Source organism: Capricornis sumatraensis, chromosome 7 (genome assembly GCF_032405125.1).
Source record: "Capricornis sumatraensis isolate serow.1 chromosome 7, serow.2, whole genome shotgun sequence".
NCBI classification, from domain to species: Eukaryota; Metazoa; Chordata; class Mammalia; order Artiodactyla; family Bovidae; genus Capricornis; species Capricornis sumatraensis.
The window spans coordinates 46,625,694-46,647,140 of NC_091075.1; the positions used below are offsets into that span (position 1 = coordinate 46,625,694).

At 36.1% G+C, this 21,447-nt stretch overlaps 1 protein-coding gene across 1 annotated transcript in view; it reads right to left on the minus strand.

Annotated features, from left to right (window-relative positions):
* The window catches only part of DHX15 (DEAH-box helicase 15), a 55,829-nt gene that overhangs the window by 26,301 nt on the left and 8,081 nt on the right, over positions 1-21,447 (minus strand). The window contains exons 3-5 of the mRNA XM_068975735.1: positions 16,723-16,916; positions 2,019-2,178; positions 131-349 (exon numbers count right to left, since the gene is read on the minus strand). Coding sequence (XP_068831836.1) covers positions 131-349; positions 2,019-2,178; positions 16,723-16,916 — 573 coding nt within the window. The remainder of the gene's footprint in view (positions 1-130; positions 350-2,018; positions 2,179-16,722; positions 16,917-21,447) is intronic.

A 21,447-nucleotide genomic window follows, 5' to 3' on the forward strand; every position in this document is an offset into this window, starting at 1 on the left:
CAATCATGCTGAAGAAAAACTTTATAGACACTGGGATGAGAAATACATGGTTAATATATGTTGGGTTCTTAAGTTTGAAGTTGTTGCCTAATAGAAATAATATAAATAAGGAACCAAATAATGACAATACCTCTTGACCAGTTAAGAAAAGTAGTAGATCTCCTTCCTCCTCTTCACACATATGAATTTGGATCACGGTTCGAATTGCCGCTTCAAGATAATCTCTCTCTGGTTCAGGAGTATAAAAGATCTCAACAGGATGTGTACGCCCAGGAATAGTTAAGAGAGGACAGTTATCAAAGTAAATCTGGAATTTTCCTGCATCCAGAGTAGCACTCATAACTATAACCTGAAAAGAAAACAGTAAATTATTTGAAGCTGTCTTCAGAGATTGTAAAGAGATGAGTAATGTTTACTGCTCCATATATGTCAACTACGGTGTCTCTAGTGGCTCAGAGAGTAAAGAATTGGCCTGCAAAGCAGGAGACTGTGGTTCTACCCCTGGGTCAGTAAGATCCCCTGGAGAAAAGAAGGACTAACCACTCCAGTATTGTTTCCTGGAGAATTCCAAGGACAGAGGAGCAAGGCGGGCTAGTCTATGGGGTTACAAACAGTCAAAACATGACTGAAGCAACTAACACTTTCACTCTTCATATATCAATTATGCCTTAAAAATTGTGATAAAAAAATCAAATATAGAAAAGCTGAGCTACTGTAAATTTAATTTTTAAAAAGTAGGAATAAACCTGATAACCAATAAATAAACTACCGTATATTTTCATGAAGCAACACCTTAAAAACCAAAGTTTATAAAATTACATAAAAGGAATTGATAAAAGACATCAATATGTAATATGATTGGTACTATGCTATTAAAACAAAAAATGACAACCTCGCACACAGGGAAAAACAAAAAAGGCAAAAAATAAATCAGTGGTACAAATATTTCTCCATTCTTCCAAATCATCTTTACTAAGCATAAGTTCTTCAGAAAATTTTCTAAAACAAACAGAGGTTTTCTATACTACTGAAAAAGCCACAGCAACAAAAGGTTGTTCAGGTGCCGGCTGCATGACTGTGTGGTCACCCTCTCTTTATTTAAATTATACATGACAAAACCCATTAAATAGAAAGCTCTCCCATTAAACTTTCCACTATAGAGTTCTTAATTTCTACTTTTGAGTTCCTCCCTCGAAATTTCAATAGCTCATAACGTTTAATCAGTAATAGTACTCAGTTGTTCAAATATATTCTTTAAAGTATACATTTAATTTTTATAGTAAAATCAAACTCAGTATCAATTTTTTTAAGACCCAGAATCTTTCTCCCCAGCATACAAACCTCTGTAACACATACAATAACACTCAATACTAAGTTCCAATGAACTGCACACATACAACGCAAAAAGGTAACTTCATAAAATTTGGGAGACAAAAATGTCCACAGTCAGTCAGTTTTAAGCCCTTATCAATACAGTAACACTGGCCAGGGTTTAAATGGTGTAACGGACGGCAGGCGGGGGTGGGAGGGGGAAGAACCAAGACGCTAGCTTAAGGGAAGGCATTTCTGAGGAGCAGTATGTTCTGGATACAGTTATTCCACTCTCCAGCATTATGAGTTAGAATGAGTGAGTTTATGTTAGGACAAGAACAGGGATTTGATCCTTAATGAAGGTATCCCCTGTACTTAATAAAAGGCAGGGTGAGCACAAGGTTTAAAAACACCATGACATAAAATCATTTAAAACGAAACAAAAAACTGGGTGGACTATATAATGAAATGATTAAAAACATACTACTAAAAAGTAGAAGTATATTTAAAATCTAAAACAAAGACACAGCAAGAAAAATTAAAAAGAAAGTATAAACCACTACTGGTACTCTCCTTATTTGCTTTTATAAGTGATTATTTTTGTAGTTGTAGTGATCGGCATGTACTCCCTTTTAAATATACACACACACACACACACACACACACACACAGGGTTTTTAAAGAACCAAACAAATAAACTAATTCACCTTTAAATCTGATCTCTGTCTAACAACCTCCTTCAGAACACCCATGAGAATATCTGTAGCCAATGTCCTTTCATGAGCCTCATCAAGAATTATTACACCATAACGCTCCAAGAGAGGGTCATTCATTGCTTCACGAAGTAGCATCCCATCAGTCATATACCTATATTGACAAATAACATGTTGGTTATTTAGTGCATTTAAAGTTCAAGACATAAATATGAAATGCAAAGACATCAGATAAATATAAATTAACCCTTGTTCAAAACAAATGTTATTATTTCTTAATCAATTAGAAAATTAAGCTTCCATAAAAACTTTTCACTGAATGTATCAAACAAGTTATATATTATCAAATTCTGTCAAATGAGACTGTAATACCAAAACGCACTGAGAAACAATGTTAATCTGATGATGACAGAATTAAACACATTTCACACAAATGCTAAAGTGAAAATAGTCACTTAAATAAATTTCTTAAAAACAAAATAAAATGTAAAATATTCAACTTGCAAAACAAAACCCAGAAACCATTTTAAATTGCTTTATCACATTATAGCACTAAACTGTTGTTATTTCTTTAAAACTGCACTAACTTCCCACTTAAGCTAACAGGTTCAAACGGGCTGAGATAGCAGGAGTCTACCATCTTTTTTTCCTCAGTCCCATCTAATTCAATAAAATGATGGTAAAGAATCAGAAAAAGGAATACATTCATGGAATGAGGAGCAACATTATGCTGTGGAAATGCTGATAAAATTATGGAAAAGACAAGGCATATAGCATTATCTGTATCAAGGAACCAAAGAGGAAAACTAGGCTTAGGGATGGTTTTAGAGAAGACAGCTAATACAGAATCCAGGCACTCAGATGAAGGGTGGTGTGAAGAATGATTTGTACAGGTCAGTGAATCTCCTGTCTGTTCCCTTCTGGCTGCTACTGTCACTAATACAAAACATCCTGCATTTGGCACTTGGACAAAATGAAGTCTGCCTGCAAATGCTGAAGCCACAGGCCATTCAGTTAAATACAAATCCATGGTTTTATTTACGTAATTAAAACAAGTATAAAAATCTGAAGTCATCATTTATGACTTCACTGTTCTGGCTCTATTTTTCACAAATTAATCTAATCTTTCAAGGACCAACTTTGTATTTTTAGCCAAAACCATCTGTTGAAGCACTAAGTTCAACAAAATGACAGTGTGCAACCCAAGTGAAGCCTTCTCTTTATTCTGCCTAAACTTAGTTGTAGATTCAGCTACTCTAGTCTCTAGATGTTTTGAAATATCTTGATCTGTGAGGACGCTTGGTAATTTCTCCTGCCTGCAGGTGTTATTACTGACACAAGCTAGGCAGTCCTTTTGCACATTATCTCAGTAGCAAAACATTAATAGTTTCATATACTTGTGGATAATTTCCTTAGTTTCAACATACTCTGTCTTTTGCTTTGCAAGGCAAAAAAACATGGATTGGTCACTCTTTGAACAATATCTGCTTAAACACTATCAAATTTATACCCTGTTGCTGTTTCCAAGCCTACTCAATTCAACATGGAATTTAGTGTAGTATTTCTGAAAATACTGTAATTAACAAATGAACTCAACATATGTAGTTCCAGAAATACGTATTACTTATGAGAACTGACGATATGTACAGCTAGATCAAGTTCAATCACTGACCACCACCTAACTTCCACCTGTAAGACCCTCGACTGTAAAATGCATTCTAATGTCACATATTAAATTCTGATTAAAAAGCCACTAAGTATCAAATTTTCACTTGAAAACCCCTTTAAAAAACAATACCCCTTTATTTTGATCTTTCCTCAACAAGCTTCAGACCACCACAATGTGATGATGGCATTCAAAAGTAGAGCTGACCCAAATACTCATTCTTTCATATTTTTCTAAGAGGGTAACGATTACAAATGGCAGCTTATAGTTATAATTAATGAGCTATTATTTGCTCTTTATTAACAATTATGCATTATCACCTGTACCAAGTTAAATGGTCAACTAAACCCAAATCCTCGGACTTCCAGGTTTTAGAATCAGAATTAACATAGTTAAATTTGCTGCTTTCCCAGGGAGTATTAGCAGTTAACTTTTCCAGGGCTTTAAAATCAGTGGAATAGCCTGCTAAGACTAGGTATCAGTATACCGATTCCCAATCCCAGGCCCCTCAGACACTGACATACTCTCCTCAAAGTCCTATGACTTCCCTGGCGGTCCAAAGATTGAGAATTCGGCTGCCAATGCAGGAAACACAAGTTTGATTTCTGGTCCAGGAAGATTCCAATATGCCCAGGGGCAAATAAACACAAGCACAACTAGTGAGCCTGTGCTCCAGAGTCCCAAACCTGCAACTACTGAAGCCTGAACACCCTAGAGCCCTTGCTCCACAATGAGAAGCAACTGCAATGAGAAGCCAGAGCACCGCAACAAAGGCAGCCCTCACTCACAACTAGAGAGAAAGCTCTCGTGCACAAGGAAGAAAAATTTTAGACAAGCCCAGAAAGAGTAGAGAGCTATCACCTGATGATTTGCTAGATATATGAAACCCTTTCCCAAAAAACCAAAGTAACCTGATAGAATAAAAAAAAGGCAGAACCAGGTTCTGATAGCCCTATAAAGACCCTAACTATTTTCTTTTATCTAGATCAAGTTTTACTACCTTTCAAAGTAGCAATTAAATATTTACCCAGACTAAGGGGTGAGCCATAAAAATAGGGTGTCACAATAAAAGGTGTAATTACGTAATTCTGAAGTTTTAGTAATGGACTAGTAACCAAAATTTCCCAGGACAGCCAAACTCTACATTTTACTGGGTATCCTATTATCCACAATGTTTCTCTAACTGTCTTGGGAAAATACTAGCTTTAAAAAGTCATCAGTTTCATCTAGGAACTCGTTAGAAATACAGAACTGGCTTCACTTGGGATCTACTTGATCAAAAAATTTGCATAGATAGCAACCTGTGTTTGCTTTCACATTTTCACATTTTGATGCTTGCTAAGCTGCAGAAAAGTGTTAGTCACTCAGTCATGTGACCCCATGAACAACAGCACACCAGGCTCTCCCATCCATGGATTTCTCTAGGCAAGAAGCCATTCCCTTTTCCAGGGGACCTTCCTGACCCAGGTATCCAATCCAAGTTTCCTGCATTGCAGGCAGATTCTTTACCATCTAACTTATTGTTTGCTGTCTATTTTATATTTACTTTAGACTACAGAAATGAAGTTAGACAAAAAGCAAATTCAAACAGTTTTTTATTCAAGCACAAAATGGGTTGTAAAGCTGCAAAGACAACTTGCAACATCAACAATGTGTTTCACTCAGGAACCACTAAAGAACGTATAGTGCAGTAGTGGTTCAAGTAGTTTTGCAAAGGAGACGAAGCCTTGAAGATGAGGAGCACAGTGGCCGGCCATCGGAAGTTGACAACGACCAAATGAGAGTAATCACTGACGCTGATCCTCTCATAACTGCATGAGAAGCTGTCGAAGAACTCAACTACGACCATTCTATGGTCATTCAGCACTTGAAGCAAACTGGAAAGGTTTGCTGAAAAAGCTCAGTGAATGGGTACCTCATGAGCTGACCACAAATCAAAAAAATTGTTCTGAAGTGTTGTCTTCTCTTATTCTATGCAACAATAGCGAACCATTTCTCAATCGTATTGTGACATGCAACAAAAAGTGGATTTTATACTACAACCACCAATGACTAGCTCAGTGGTTAGACCAAGAAGCAGCTCCAAAGTGCTGAAATTTCCCAAAGCCAAATTTATACCCAAAAGTCACGGCCACTGTTTGGTTCCTGCCCATCTGATCCACTACAGCCTTCATGGAATCCTGACGATATCATTACGTCTGAGAAGTACGCATGACAACTCAATGAGATGCACTGAAAACTGCAATGCCTGCAACTATTAGTCAACAGAAAAGGCTCAATTCTTTGCCACAACAACACTCAACTGCACATTGCACAACCAACACTTCAAAAGTTGAACAAATTGGTCTACCAAGTCTTGCTTCATCTGCCATATTCACCTAACCTCTCACCAACCAACCAGCACTTCTTCAAGAATCTCGACAACTCTTTGCAGGGAAAATGCTCCCACAACCAGCAGGGAGGCAAAAAGTGCTTTCTAAGAGTTGAAGCATGGATTTTTTTTTTAATATATACTATAGGAATAAACAAACTTACTTCTCGTAGGCAAAAACTTATTAATAAAGATGTGTTTGAGCCTAGTTGCAATGACTTAAACTGCATCATCTGAAACTGCAATGGTATTTTTAAAATTATTATTTTTTCCACTCATGATCTTTTAAATTGAGGTATAGTTGATTTAGGGCTTCCCTCAGAGCTCATCACTTCATGGCAAATAGATGGGGGAACAGTGGAAACAGTGGCTGACTTTATTTTTTGGGGTTCCAAAATCACTGCAGATGGTGATTGCAGCCATGAAATTAAAAGACGCTTACTCCTCGGAAGGAAAGTTAGGATCAACCTAGACAGCATATTAAAAAGCAGAGACATTACTTTGCCAACAAAGGTCCATCTAGTGAAGGCTATGGTTTTTCCAGTAGTCATGCATGGATGTGAGAGTTGGAGTATAAAGAAAGCTGAGCACAGAAGAATGCATGCTTTTGAACTGTGGTGTTGGACAAGACTCTTCAGAGTCCCTTGGACTGCAAGGAGATCCAACCAGTCCATCCTAAAAGAGATCAGTCCTGGGTGTTCACTGGAAGGACTGATGGTGAAGCTGAAACTCCAATACTTTGGCCACCTGATGCGAAGAACTGACTCATCTGAAAAGACCCTGACGTTGGGAAAGATTGAAGGCAGGAGGACAAGGGGACGACAGAGGATATGATGGTTAGATGGCATCACTGACTCAATGGACATGAGTTTGTGTAAACTCCGGGAGTTGGTGATGGACAGGGAGGCCTGGCGTGCCGCGGTTCATAGGGTCTCAAAGAGTCAGACATGACTGAGTGACTGAACTGAACTGAACTAAAGGAGCTGAGATGGTAAAAGTATCTGCCTGCACTGCAGGAGACCCAGGTTCAATCCCTGGATTGGGAAGATCTCCCACTCCAGTATTCTTGCCTAGAGAATTTCATAGACAAAGGAGCTTTGCAGGCTACAGTCCCTGGGATCGCAAAGAGTCAGACACAACTGAGCGACTGACAGACACATAGCTGATTTACAATGTTATGTTTATTTCTGCTGCACAGTAAAGTGATTCACTTATACAAACTTTTAAAATATATATTCTCCATTATGGTGTACCACAGGATATTGAATATAGTTCTCTGTGCTATACAGTAGGGTCTTGTTTAAGATATGCATTTTAAAAGAGCACCATAAAAATGACTGTCAATCAGGTAGCAATATGTCTGGAAAGCTGAGAAGAGCATCTTAGATTCCAAAAAGAAATACAAATGGCTCGTAAGTACATGTAAAGATGCTCAATTTCATATAAAAGAAATGCAGATTAAAATCATGAGATTTTACTTTTTAACTTACAATATAGACAAAGATAAAAATGTTCCACAACAAAGTGATGTCAAGGCCATAGAAACAGAGACTCATTTGCTCATCCCTTAGTCAGAGTAGCTAAAATATGGCAACAGCTAATAAAATTCCAACACACCCTCTGACCCAACCAGTTTCATTTTTAAGAAACTCATTTCACAGATATACTCACCTGAACGTGTGTGAAAAAAATGTGTGTAAAAGTTTATAAGAGAATACTAAGGACACCAACTGATTTTAATAAAAGAAACTGTAAATTCTGAGTGTCCATCTAAGGAATTAAACTAGCAGTCACTAAAATGAATGAAGAAACTTTACACTGATCTAGAACAATCTCCAGGGAAAATATAAGTGAAATTAGCAGCCATATGTCTTGAACCAGCCCTACTATTAAAGCTGAAGTTTAATACATTCTGAATATCCTAGTTATGTGCTGTTATTCCAATCCTGTTAGGATTTTGGTTACCTTTCAAAGTATAGGCTTTATTCTGGCATGACTAAACACGCGAATAAATCAAAACTGTTTCTAGAGGATCCAAAATTCATTCAGCATGACCAAAAGAAATTCCTGGTATCTATTTCACACATCGAGTAAAACCTGAGTAATCAGATTTACTACCTTACAAATACACATAAATAATTCTATGGAGCTGAAGAATGAGGATAGAGAGAAATAACAGCATATAGAGTGATTAAGGACATATCTTTTTTGCAAGACAAACCTTGGTCAAGTTCCTGCTTTCTTACTGGTGCTCTACCTTAAATAAGTTCAACTTCCTCTAATGCTGCATTTGAAAAATGAGAATACAGTGGCTATCGTTCAAATTAAATAAAACAATATATATAAACCACCTAAATGCACCAACTGCCTCACACTTGGTAAGTATTCAATGTAGTAGAACTGTACACTACACTCTTAACTAACCTTCACCTAATGAATGAATCTTTGGGAAAATCGATCTTACTCTACAAACATATTAGAATAAACCACACTTCTGTCCCTACCAACTGGGCCAACATAATCTTATGTTACACAGTGATAACCTTTTAGGATAGAAAAGAGAGTTGTATGTACATATCCCAAGTTATATGCTTCAGAAAAGCTTGAAAAAGATAAATCACATACAAAAAAAAACATCAAATGTGAGATAACTATAGAGGAGTGAAAGAGGAATTCCAGAGGACTGAACTCTTAAAATTCCAGAAAAGCAACACCTGGGTATTCTGCAAGTGTCTCAGTTTAATCTCCCTTTAACAACTAGACATTTTACTAAGTAATGGAACTACAAAGGGCCCATATTCAAGGAAATGGCGTTGGTTCTACACTAACAGATTGATAAATGAACGTGTTAAGTTTTACGTTAAAATGTTTAAAGTTCACATAAAATTTCTATTTACCATTAAGTTTTTAGACTAATCCATTACAATCCAGTCAAGTGACATCTCTATTAAAGAAAAGCTACCTACAATAAAACGCCTACACAAACAGGTTTGTGTGTGGTAATTTCTTCAAACTTATAATGGATCAAGACTTCTCAAAGAGACCATGACCAAAAGTAGTACTTAATGCAATTTTCTACATGTAACTTACTTTTTGTTTAAAGCCCCTATCAGCAGAATACTTCTCTGAATGACAACAGTAAGGAACAAATGACAAGGCTAAAACAGCTTGCATTTATCAGGGATAATATTAGAAGACAGAACCACATATAGTGATTTTAAAAATATTGTTCTTTTCACCACCAAATATGATGAGTCTAGATACCGTAGCCATCCTTCACAATATCAACACTATGAAATGGTTGGTCATCCCCCAAAAAGCCAACAATTTTTATTTTTTTTTTTATGTAATTAATTTTTTAAATTTAATTTTAAAATCTTTAATTCTTACATGTGTTCTCAAACATGAACCCCCCTCCCACCTCCCTCCCCATAACATCTCGGTGGGTCATCCCCATGCACCAGCCCCAAGCATGCTGTATCCTGCGTCAGACATAGACTGGCGATTCACTTCTTACATGATAGTATACATGATAGAATGCCATTCTCCCAAATCATCCCACCCTCTCCCTCTCCCTCTGAGTCCAAAAGTCCATTATACACCACTGTGTCTTTTTTCCTGTCTTGCATACAGGGTCGTCATTGCTATCTTTCTAAATTCCATATATATGTGTTAGTATACTGTATTGGTGTTTTTCTTTCTGGCTTACTTCACTCTGTATAATCGGCTCCAGTTTCATCCATCTCATCAGAACTGATTCAAATAAATTATTTTTAACGGCTGAGTAATACTCCATTGTGTACATGTACCAAAGCTTTCTTATCCATTCATCTGCTGATGGACATCTAGGTTGTTTCCATGTCCTGGCTATTATAAACAGTGCTGCGATGAACATTGGGGTACATGTGTCTCTTTCAATTCTGGTTTCCTCGGTGTGTATGCCCAGCAGTGGGATTGCTGGGTCATAAGGTAGTTCTATTTGCAATTTTTTAAGGAATCTCCACACTGTTCTCCATAGTGGCTGTACAATTTTTAAACATGTTTAAAGTGAAAGCTATTATACGTACTGAACAGCTATTGATAAAACTCATCAAATTACCTTCACCCATGAAAATGACTGTTTTCATCAATTAGTACTTCCATATGACATGGGTACAAAGAGTTGATAATGTATTTTAAGTACATATACAAGTCAGTTTTAAAAATAAAGTTTTTTTTTAACCTCTTTCAGAGGGCTTCCCTGGTGGCTCAGATGGAAAAGAATCTGCTTGCCACGTGGGAGACCTGGGTTTGATCCCTGGATTGGGAAGATCCCTAAAAAAGGGAATGGCAATCCACTCCAGTATTCTTTTGCCTGGAGAATCTCATGGACAGAGCCTGGTAGACTACAGTCCATGGGGTCACAAAGAGCTGGACACGACTGAGCAACTAACACACCTCTTTCAAGTGATCTGGCTATTTCTGGACTCACCTCTAACTTACACAGCTCACATACAATCCCCTAGCACAATCTAGGATTACATTACTGAGTAGAAAAATAAAGGTGGCAGCATCCAATCTGATTTGAAGGTGTAAGAAACTGCTGTGTTCCAACAGCAAAGATATCCATTATTAAATAATGGTGAATAAGAATGAAATCAATTACTAAGCTTTTTCTTTCAATGTCCAATATTTGTTTAATAGACTATTAGGCTGTTAGAACATAAATTATTAGAATTTTGAGTTATTTCTTAAAGGGCTAGAGTACCATGAAAAACTCCTAACATTAAGCATGCTATAAACCAAAGCAGCGTGAGAATGTCTACTCCACTTAAAATCCAACTTATCCACCTAGTTAACTTGCCTATCTAGGTCTCGCCATTCTTCTCAGCTCAAATGAAGTACTTCCTCTTCTGTGAAATCATCTACACAATTCATGTGACATTCAAACTACCTTAACTGCTTCACAGCATACCTCCTCTATCAAGTCAAGAAAGAGTCAACGACACTGACATAGCTCCTTAATAAACATAATGCTCCTTTCATCTGTAAAAGGATAAAGATTTACATAGGTTCAAGTTTAATTTGACATTCTCAGCAAAAGCATTACCCCATGAGTAACACGAATCTCACTACAGCCACAGCACTATGTAGCATTATACTGGCTACAATGAAAACAAACCACTAGATGTGAACAGTCACATGGAAAGGTGCCATATGGTACTCTGAATAATGTGGAATCTAAAATGTTTTAATGAAATTCTAACACTTATAAAAAGCCAAAAAGAAAATATCACATCATATTTATCAAATACATAGCTTCCTAGTTATTAACTTACATGTTGAAGATCATCAGCCTAAGCATACAGCTTTATTTTGGCAAACACCCAAAATACATTTGGTATGTGTTTCAGAGTTAGAGATCTAATCAAGCAAAAGAAACACCTAAGAAATTAACGAGAAATAAGGAAACGATATGGCAACCCACTCTACTATCCTTGCCTGGAAAATCCCATGGACAGAGGAGCCTGGCAGGCTACAGTTCATGGGGGTGGCAAAGCATTGGACATAACTGAGCCACTGAGCACACAAGGAAATTAAATCATTTTTTCAAAATAAACTGCTTATTCCTCACATTTTCATAACTTTTGAAGGAAATGATCTCTTATCTTTACAACAGAATTTACAGAAAGCTACGATGGACGAGTATGTTCTTAGTATTTTCTTAAAAGGTGTCAGCACTATAAGCAAAGAGAGACTTCTATAACTAATCCCTTGCAAGTGCTTTAAATACAAAGGTCAAATGTAATACTATATGCAGACCTTTAGGAAATCAAGTTAGCTTTGTATGAATTAAAAGTCAACAGAATTTTTTTCTAAGGTGACAACAGTGATTTTTTAAGTTTCTATGACAGGAACTTCTGAAGTGGTAAACAACCACATTTATTCTTTACACCTACTCCTTTCTGAAGATCCAGTAAAACTACCTTTCCCTAATTCAGAGATACACTTGAATTAGAACAAAGCCCACCATTAACAGATGCTTGATAAATTAGTTTATAATTGATGTTTATATAATAATCTCTAAAGACCAGATTTGTTTCCACATCTTACCTTCAGCCCTAAAAGAATATTTGGATTCATTCATTCATTTCATATTGACACGTAATATCAATGTTTAATTCAAGCTAAAACCCCTACATTGTAATTCAAATACTGTATTAAAAGGGACGATATTAAATTAGCTTTGTAAGTCCATTTTAAATTAACCAGGTTAACTGGTTAATAAAATACAACAATTTCTCACAGTGAAAATCTACCACCACTATCAGCAGCAGCAAGAGAAGAAATGTTGACTTAGCACTTGCTATGTTACAGGTATTATTCTAAGGGACACACACAAATTACATATTTGATCTGAGAACAATCCTAAGATGTAGCTGTTATTGTCAGCTCCATCTTCTGAAAGCAGTAAGCTCAAGGAGGTTAATTAACGTGGACAGAATCACAGCCAGTAAGTGACAGACTAGGACACAACTAGGCACCATGATCCTAGAGTCTGTGCTCCACAATCTATTTCCTTTTGATTCTTTTCTCAAGTCAAGTTTTTAGAACAAGACTGCCTTGTTAGAAATTCACTCTGGAAACTCTAAGCAGTCATGCAGCTGGTCCTTTGAACTGTTTCCTGAGGTCCCAAAGAATCTGCTATGGCAATGGCTGGTAAATCCTCCCCAAGTAGCAACCTTAGAGGTTCTGTTATACTAGGCTCTTGTATTTGTTATGTACTTTTAGATTCTCTTTCATCTTCTCACCTCGACTGCCTTTTGGAAATTAAAAAGTTCCCCAAGTTTCTGAACCATGTTCTGTGAAATAGTACTTCTATAGCTGGCTTGTTCAAAACACCTCTCCCTCAGGTTTTACAAAGGGTTTATCGTATCTTAGAACCCAGGCTGTTTATTTCCCCCATCACTCAATTAGATCTAGACTATGCCCTATCTTAATTGTTCTTGATTTTCCAGCAGCTTGTCCTTAAGTTACATAAAAGATAAACATCTCAAGATGCTTACCTACCCTTACAGAGCTAACATCATGTGTCCTCCAAGAAAGAGCTGCAACACTTTCTGCTTCATACACATTATTCCAGATTGAGTTCTTAGCCTTCTGACAAATTCCAAAACTGAAATGAAACTGATACTCAAAAGCAAACAATTCAGAATAAAAGGTAAATGACATACACCAAATCAACCTATCACTGTACCTTCTCCACCAAGGCAAGTTTAAACAATCAAGGAAAATGTCTTTCTGTGAAAGCTCTACCCTTTCCACAATTATGTTCACCGATAGTCTACATTGTAGTGACAAATATTCACACTCCTCTGCTGCCCCTTCCATGTCATTTTTTTTTTAAATAAAGGATCCATGCAGAAGCATACAGATACAAACTCCCTTCCCAATGGGTTTATGTTACAATCAGGTTAAGAAAAAGAATCAAACCAATCTCTGATTATCCATACTGTCTATAAACCAGTCCTGAACCATCTCAAAACTGATCTGCCTTAGAAATGCTGACTTACACAAATCAGTGTATAAGTAACATGAAGTAACATGAAGACTACAGTGCCTTCAAGTAAAAAGTATGTTTTTCATTCAGAAAAAAGGGTTTTTTAAAATGATGTTCCATGTGCCTAAAAAGTCTGTACCCCTATTGCTACTCCTGGCAAACCATTACTTTTACTTCAGTTCTTGACTGAAATTCTGCCGTCTCTTTTCCAGCCTTAAGTAAATTCTCAAGCCATGCTTTCAAATACATTCCAAAACTCTTTCAAAGCCTAATCATAATTTGAAATTTTATATTTACTGTGTATTTGCTTTATGTGGACGAGGCCAGTTTTACTACTATACCTAGCACTGCCCAACACACAGAAGGTACTCAGTTATTAGCTGACTGAATGAATGACTAAGCATCACTTGCGTAAGTTAAAGCTACTAAGTTCCCTCGGTATCACACACTCAGTAATTTTATAATTTGAGGAAAAAAACAAAAAGGAAGCATATCACCAAAATAATAGTGAAATTAGCTACCAAAATAATAATGTAAATATTAAATATTTTAACTACCTCATTGAGGTACGCCACCCCCCTCCAGTAACTTCCATTCCAAGATGGCCAAAGGAACATACATATATTGCAAAATCAACACTTTAGGAGAAAAAAAAGATGGGAGCAGGCAAACACACAACGAATTATAAAAACCATTTCGCAGTGGTGGTTTTGAAAAGTAACTTGGCTACTGGGACTGGATAGCTATTTAAAGCTAGTTTAACACAGTGTGCACAAATTTACACTAGATCCAATGCTCTAACTAGAGCAATATTAAGACCTAGAATGTAGACACATATGTGTCCCAAACACTGGAGAAACTACCTTTGGACCATTAGCGTATAAAGATGAAGCTAAAGTAGTCTCAAACAAATTAATTAGTAAATCAGCATTTATAGTGTACACAATGAATCAGGAAGGATATGGTTAAATTCTCAGCCTCTCAAGCAGAATCTTGAGTTAGTCCTCGTCACCATCCTTCTACAGTGAAGATTAAAGGCTTCTTCTGACTATAAAGTAGATCCATAGGCACTTTATATCTACACATGAGAACAGTTAATGGAGGGCTCAAATAGTTGTCTAATAGTTGTCTGATGTATTCACTCTTCCTACCCAATTAACTACGTAACTAATTCTCATTAAGTTAAAGCTTTAGCTATTTTGAACATCTGGGTTCTCCAAAAACAAGTTGATGGATGACTACACAAAATATATCTAGGGATTCATAAGACACTGCACTTAATAAAACTCTTCCATTAGTTAAAACTACCACTTACTCCATACTAATAGGATGTGATATCACTTAAAGACAATACTAGGTTACCTTCTAGCTCTTCAGAAGATTCTAGAAGAAATTTCAATAAGCTTACCCTATAAGAATTAAGGTTTCTTTTTAAATTTAAATAAAGCCACTAGAAACCATTCCGCAAAAAAACATCACGATGCCAAAGATAGAGCTCTCAAATCTATTGTCATTCATTCCCTATTAACTGAACCAAAATCTTTCCCAAGCATGTATCTTTTGAAAGCCTACCAATAAACATTTACACATTTTGCCCTAACATTGCATGCAACATTCTCATCTCCCAATTCCTAAATTCTGCTCTCCCTGCTCAACTATGGCTTACTTAAAAAAAAACAACGCACAGTAAATCAAATGTCATGTTATTGTTTCTCCTAAAGGTGAGCAAAATCTCCACTTTATTATCCTCAATTCCTGGACATTATCTAATCTTAAAGTAATAAAAAAAATAAGTAGATTTTAGGTAATGCTTTTGTCAATTATACTGTATTTACATCTGATAAATACCATGACTGTCACTAAAAATTTATTCAATAAAGATTAAGGTTTAAGTCAAAAACACACCTCATAAAGTTATAAAGACAAGCTGACTCAAGTAAACACTTAAGTTCAATTGCTATTAACAACTAATTAATAAAGCAATTAATTGGAAATTGCAATAAAATAGTAAATCAAAGAAACTAGAAGAAACAGATGGAATTTGAAGGGTAGCAAGGTTTTGATTATGGAAAAAAATGTTAAGTTGTGATAGCACCGTTACATTTAGAGAAATCTTATTTTTGAAACAGATGCACTGAAATATTTACAGATGGAAAGTATATGATGCCTAGGATTTGCTTCTTATTTTGGGGGACACAGAAATGGGTTGAGATATGGATGAAACAAGATGAGTCAACTTTGAAGATGCAAGACAAATAAATATGAGTTTATTACAGCATTATTCTACTTTTACATACATTTGAAGTTTTCTGTAAAATACACAGCTTCCCCTGTAATGCTGTATCTATCTCTGCCATCAAAGACTCCTGTTGCTGTCTATGTAACATCTTACCCACCACTGTCTTTTAAAAACAACCTCAGGGACAAGACAGTATCAAGACAAAGAACTCATTTTAAAAAATGAAGGAACTGTCATACGCATACACACGTAATAAACAAAAGAGTTTCAAAAGAATTACCATCAGGCAACAAACATCACACTACTTATGCTGAACCCAAGTGTGAAGATGAAGATTAGAAATCAGGGAAGTTAAAGTATTAGAAAGCAGCTCAATATGGTTGTCAATCATATTAGAAAGACATTCAATATGGTGTAACAAAGAGGTTTTTGAGGAGACTCTAATAAGAGTATATTACAAAAGATTGCTCCTTTTAGTTCAAAACACATCCATGGTAACACTAGTGTAATTAGTATCAAAAGCCCTCTACCCCAAATAAATCATATCCCTTTCCATACATCCTTCTTTCTACAAATATTTTTCCTTTACTAAGATATATCAACTACCTTTCTGTCATACTTAAATGATACACTTCACCTAAGACATAGCACCAAGTGACTAAAATCTGACCTATGAAATTCAATGTCTACTGAACAGCTATATATATTACTAACAAAAAAAAAGAATCCATATTAAAAAGTCATCTAGTAAGCATAAGAAGGTTTAATCTGGATTATTCTAAAACTGGGTAACTTGAGACTCCACTAGCAAGGTCTGCTATCTGGTGGCAGAAAACTAAAAGCAGAGGGGAAATAGTGTCCATTTTTAAAGACAGTACTTACTTAAGAATGGTTTTTGCACTACTGCAGTCTTCAAATCGAATGGAGTAACCAACTTCCTGGCCCAACATCACATCCATTTCATCAGCAACTCTCTGAGCCACACTCATTGCAGCCACTCTCCTGGGTTGGGTACAGGCAACTCCTCTTTTGGGTCCTGGTAATGATCGCATGTACTCCACACACCACTGTGGAATCTATCAAATAATTTCACATTTAAATTAATTCTACTCTGCCTACACATCGAGTATGTTTAACATGAAGTGTTTTATCTCATTCTAATAATTTAAGACAAAATTCAATTTAGGCACATCACAGTTATTATTTATGACTCAAACCTTTAATAGCATGAGCTCTCCAAGGCAAGGAAAGGTCACAGAGAACACTGATATGATGTAAACCACATCTTGGTGAGCTAGGTACACTGAGCTGAATATGCTGTATGGTATCAATGTTCCACCACCAGGCATTTTTCTATACACAGGGGGAAAAAATTCAACTTAGGAAAATTCTAAGTTTCTAACAAATGTTAGTTCTCAAAAATATTCTAAGGAACTGTTAACTTAAATTCTTATACAATTTCAGTTACAAAGTAATGCACATAAAAGTAGAAATAATATCTATTTGCAGTTATAAAGTTGTATCTTTCAATTCAATTCAAATTTGTTATGTTAGGGATTTCCCCAGCAGCCCAGTGGTTAAGACTCCACTCTTCCAATGCAGGGAGCACAGGCTCTATCCCTGGTTGGGTGACTAAGATCCTACATGCTGTGAAGCACATTCAAAATGTTAAAAAAAAAAAAGCTAAGTCAAGAGAATCTAACTTCTATCCCTTTCCCCTCAGAAGTATACGCAGCAGTAACATCCTAAAGGTTCATTTTAGGAAGATCTTAAAAGCTAACTGTCAATCTCAAACTCAAGAGAACCTAGAGAAGCAGCAGCACTTCCCTGAAGGAGTGCAAGGAAGGGTACAGAAGGGGTGGCGGGGAGACCAACAGATATAAGCAGCTGGTTGTTGCCATGATGACAGTGTATTTCCTGGCTGTTTCATTATCAACAGAAGCTCAGAGATCCTCTAATTTAATGGTTCTTTCTCTACCCACCTACCTGAAAAAGAACCACGGGAAAAATCTTAAGTGCTTACTGCATTCAACTGGAACCCACTGCTACAAAGACACAATGGGTCTCCATCAAAGCCCTCAAGTCTATCTGGTTTTAATGTTACAGAAAACATGGGAGTTTTTTTGGTGCAGAATTTGTACAGTGATATTTGAAGAACACTGGCTGTTGTACTATTATTGCATTGTAGACAGGTTTTCTGCAATTTTAGGATAGCCGCTGTCATTGACAAGTATCTGAAAAGGGAAAGGAGAGACTATGCTGCTTCTCTAGGAATGTAAATACGCGTATCTTTAAAGAACTTAAAATGAACAAAAATACTAAACTAAAACAGAAGGGCATCTCTGGGCTTGTAAACCAACAGACCGAAGTTTATGTGGCTTTCCAGAAAAGTTTTTTATGTATCTTCATTTCAGCAAACCGCCTACAAAGGCAAAATGTACTTCATATGATCAAACAAAATGAAACTCAAATAAACATTCGTTGGTCAATTAAAGTCATTAAAACTTAATTCAGAACTCTCAAAGCAAGAACATTCACAGATTTTTAAATTCACTCTAGTGAAACAAATAGCTTACTTCCACTTTAAAAATAAGATAGGAACAACTTTGGCCAATTCATCAGTTTTTGAACTTTTGATCTCAGGACCTCTTTATACTTTTAAAATAACCCAGAATGCCCAACAACTAACACATTCTTTGTGTTAGGAAATTAAAACTGAAAACTTGTTAAAATATTTATTAATTGCTTAACAGTAAAAACCCATTCTATGTTAGCATTAACAGTTTCTATGAAGAAAGTACATCCTAAAAAAAAAAAATTTAGCAAGAGACTATACTGTTTCAGATCTGCTTATCTCTAATGTCTGGCTTAACAGAACACAGACTCTAACTGCTTCTATTTTGGATGTACTACAGTATTTGTTTTGTTTGAAGTATATGAAAAAAAATCTCAGGAACTCTGAAAGGGTTTCAGGAACTTCCAAGGGTTTCTATACAAGATTTGGACCCTGGCTTCATCAATATATTTATCCATATTTCTAAGAATAGCATTAAGAAGGGAAGTACATCATGAAATATGCTACTGACTTGCTCAAGCCAAATATCAGTTCTAAGCCATCCCTTCCCTCAGCTTCCCTTCCTCCATTTGTGACCATCTACCTAAAAACTGATCCATAGCCCTCAGTCTTCTTGTTTTATATATCATCCTAAGTGATTCTATTTATTCTTCTGACATACATCAAATGTCAATCCCAACCCTAGTCCTACACCTGACCTTATCATTTCATTTGAAGAATGGCTAAGTTTTTGGTATCCTGAATCCAACAAGTTTAAAACCAAAACCATTTCTCACCTTTCTCCAAATACTTAAAAATCCCTCCTACGTCTCCTACTCAACAATAGTAACATCTTAACTCCAATCTTTTTTTTTTCTGGCTACACAGCATGGGAGGTCTTAGTTCCCTAAGCAGGACTGAACTACTGCTCCCTGCAGTGGAAGCATGGGGGTTTACCCACTGGCCTGACAGAGGAGTCCACAATCTGTCCTTTACTCTCCATTCTACCACCCTATACAAAATCAAATTGTTATGACTTCCTACAAAGCCTGTCATCAACATTCTCACTAAATAGGACATTTCTGTAAAATTTGTCATTTCCCTTCAACCTAAAGGTTCTGCTGGCCCCTTGATCTGCAGCAAGAAAGCTACTGTTTCAGTCTCCCCAGCTCCACCTCCGTCTCCAAACACACACTATACACTCTGGCCAGGGGATATGCTTTCTCTTCTCTCTAAACATATGCCCTTTCTCACGCTGTCCCTTTGGCTGAATTAGCTTTAGTTTTTTATTTGGCTATAGTATATTTATACCAAATTGCAATGTGCAATGTCTTTACTATGAATCTCAGTCAAAAGTTAAACTACGTAGATTCTGTTTGGAGAATTTCATTTTCTGATAGGCACACACACAAAAAAATTACTCAAAATGGCTGACAATTCTTAATGGTTTTGAGTCAAAATTCAGTAGGAGTATGCCAAAAAAAGTATTTGCATGAAATTCATTATTTGAAGAGTTCCCTTCAAATCCCCCAAATGCCCTGCAACCGTAAGTATCCAAGTATCTGAAGTATTAAAAACAAACAAAAATTCCCAATACCAATCCAAATAATCACAAACCTCTTGTTTTGAGTTTGCTTGACCTTCTCATTAACTGCTTCTAAATAAGCTCATCTCTGAAATAATGTTAACCATATAAGACCCCAGAAGGGCAAAATGAAATAACTTTGGCTATGAGACAAAGGTGAACCCAACCATATCTATTATGTAGTCTAGGGCAACCTACTAAACTTCTCATAAATCTAAATCTCATTTTGCTCATCTGTAAAATGGCGATTAACAACTTCCTTGCATGGCTGCTGAAAAAATGAGATAATACAAAGTACACAGTGCCTGGCTTTACCCAACTGCTGATTAAACAACTACATAAACCACTGAAATAATTATTTAAAACATGAAACTAATAAGTTCAGAGTTATATCATTCCATGTATTTAATTCTTTAAATTTCCACAAGGTGATAAAAATAAACCAACAGTTTTAGTTTCTAACATCAACACTACATTTCCTCCACTTTAAAAGAAATATCATATTCACAAAAGCTCAGTCTTTTAAATAACAAAAACTTTCAATTTGGGTTGCTATTGTAGTCTTCAAAATGTCTCCATGAAATAATTAATAATTTGTGTCATGTAACCTTAAAAAAAGGTTATCCTGTAAATGCAGTACACTCAAATGTGAACACTTAAAACAGATAAATACGGAAAAATAGGCCAGTAGGAAACAATGTAATTATCTCAGCATGATGAATAATGATTAAACTCATTCCAACATTTTCCTGAATTTTCCAAATTTTCTACAATAGCCAGGGACTGCTATTTTTGTAAAATTTAAGAAATGTTCTGATAGATCAGGATCAATCATCTGAAAATACGGTTATCTCACTTCTCAAGAGAATGCAAGTTAAAAATTACACTGAAATACCATTTTCCACCTATTAGATCTGCAGAAGTTCAGTAGTACACTCTAGTGGTTTCCCAGATCTGTTCTAATATATGCTCATGGAAGGTTAAACTATGTTGCCTATTGCCTATGGAAGGTTATTTGGCTGTATGCACCAAAATTACAATTAATCTTCCTCTGACCCAGCACTGTCTGGAAATTTATCTCAAATATATACTTGGCCATGTAAAACAACCATCATAAACACCCTAGATGTCTATGATATGGGCCTAGCAAATAAGGGCTCATCCATGTTTGCGAAATATCCTAAGTACATTACTAACACAACACTAATATGTGTGTTTAGTTCAGGCATGGGGAGGATGGGGACACTACTGGATGGAGGTCGTAAGTAAAGAGATCTTACTTAGCTCTTCTACTTTTTAAAAAGAATAGATATCACTCACACAGTTCAAAACAACTATAAAAACAAAAAGCAATGAAAATGACAAAAACAAAAATCACTCCAATGGTTCAGATCTCTTCACCTTGGCACCCCCAGATAGGTATCACCCCAAATTCAAAGTGGGTGGGAGAGTATCACTGTCATAATTT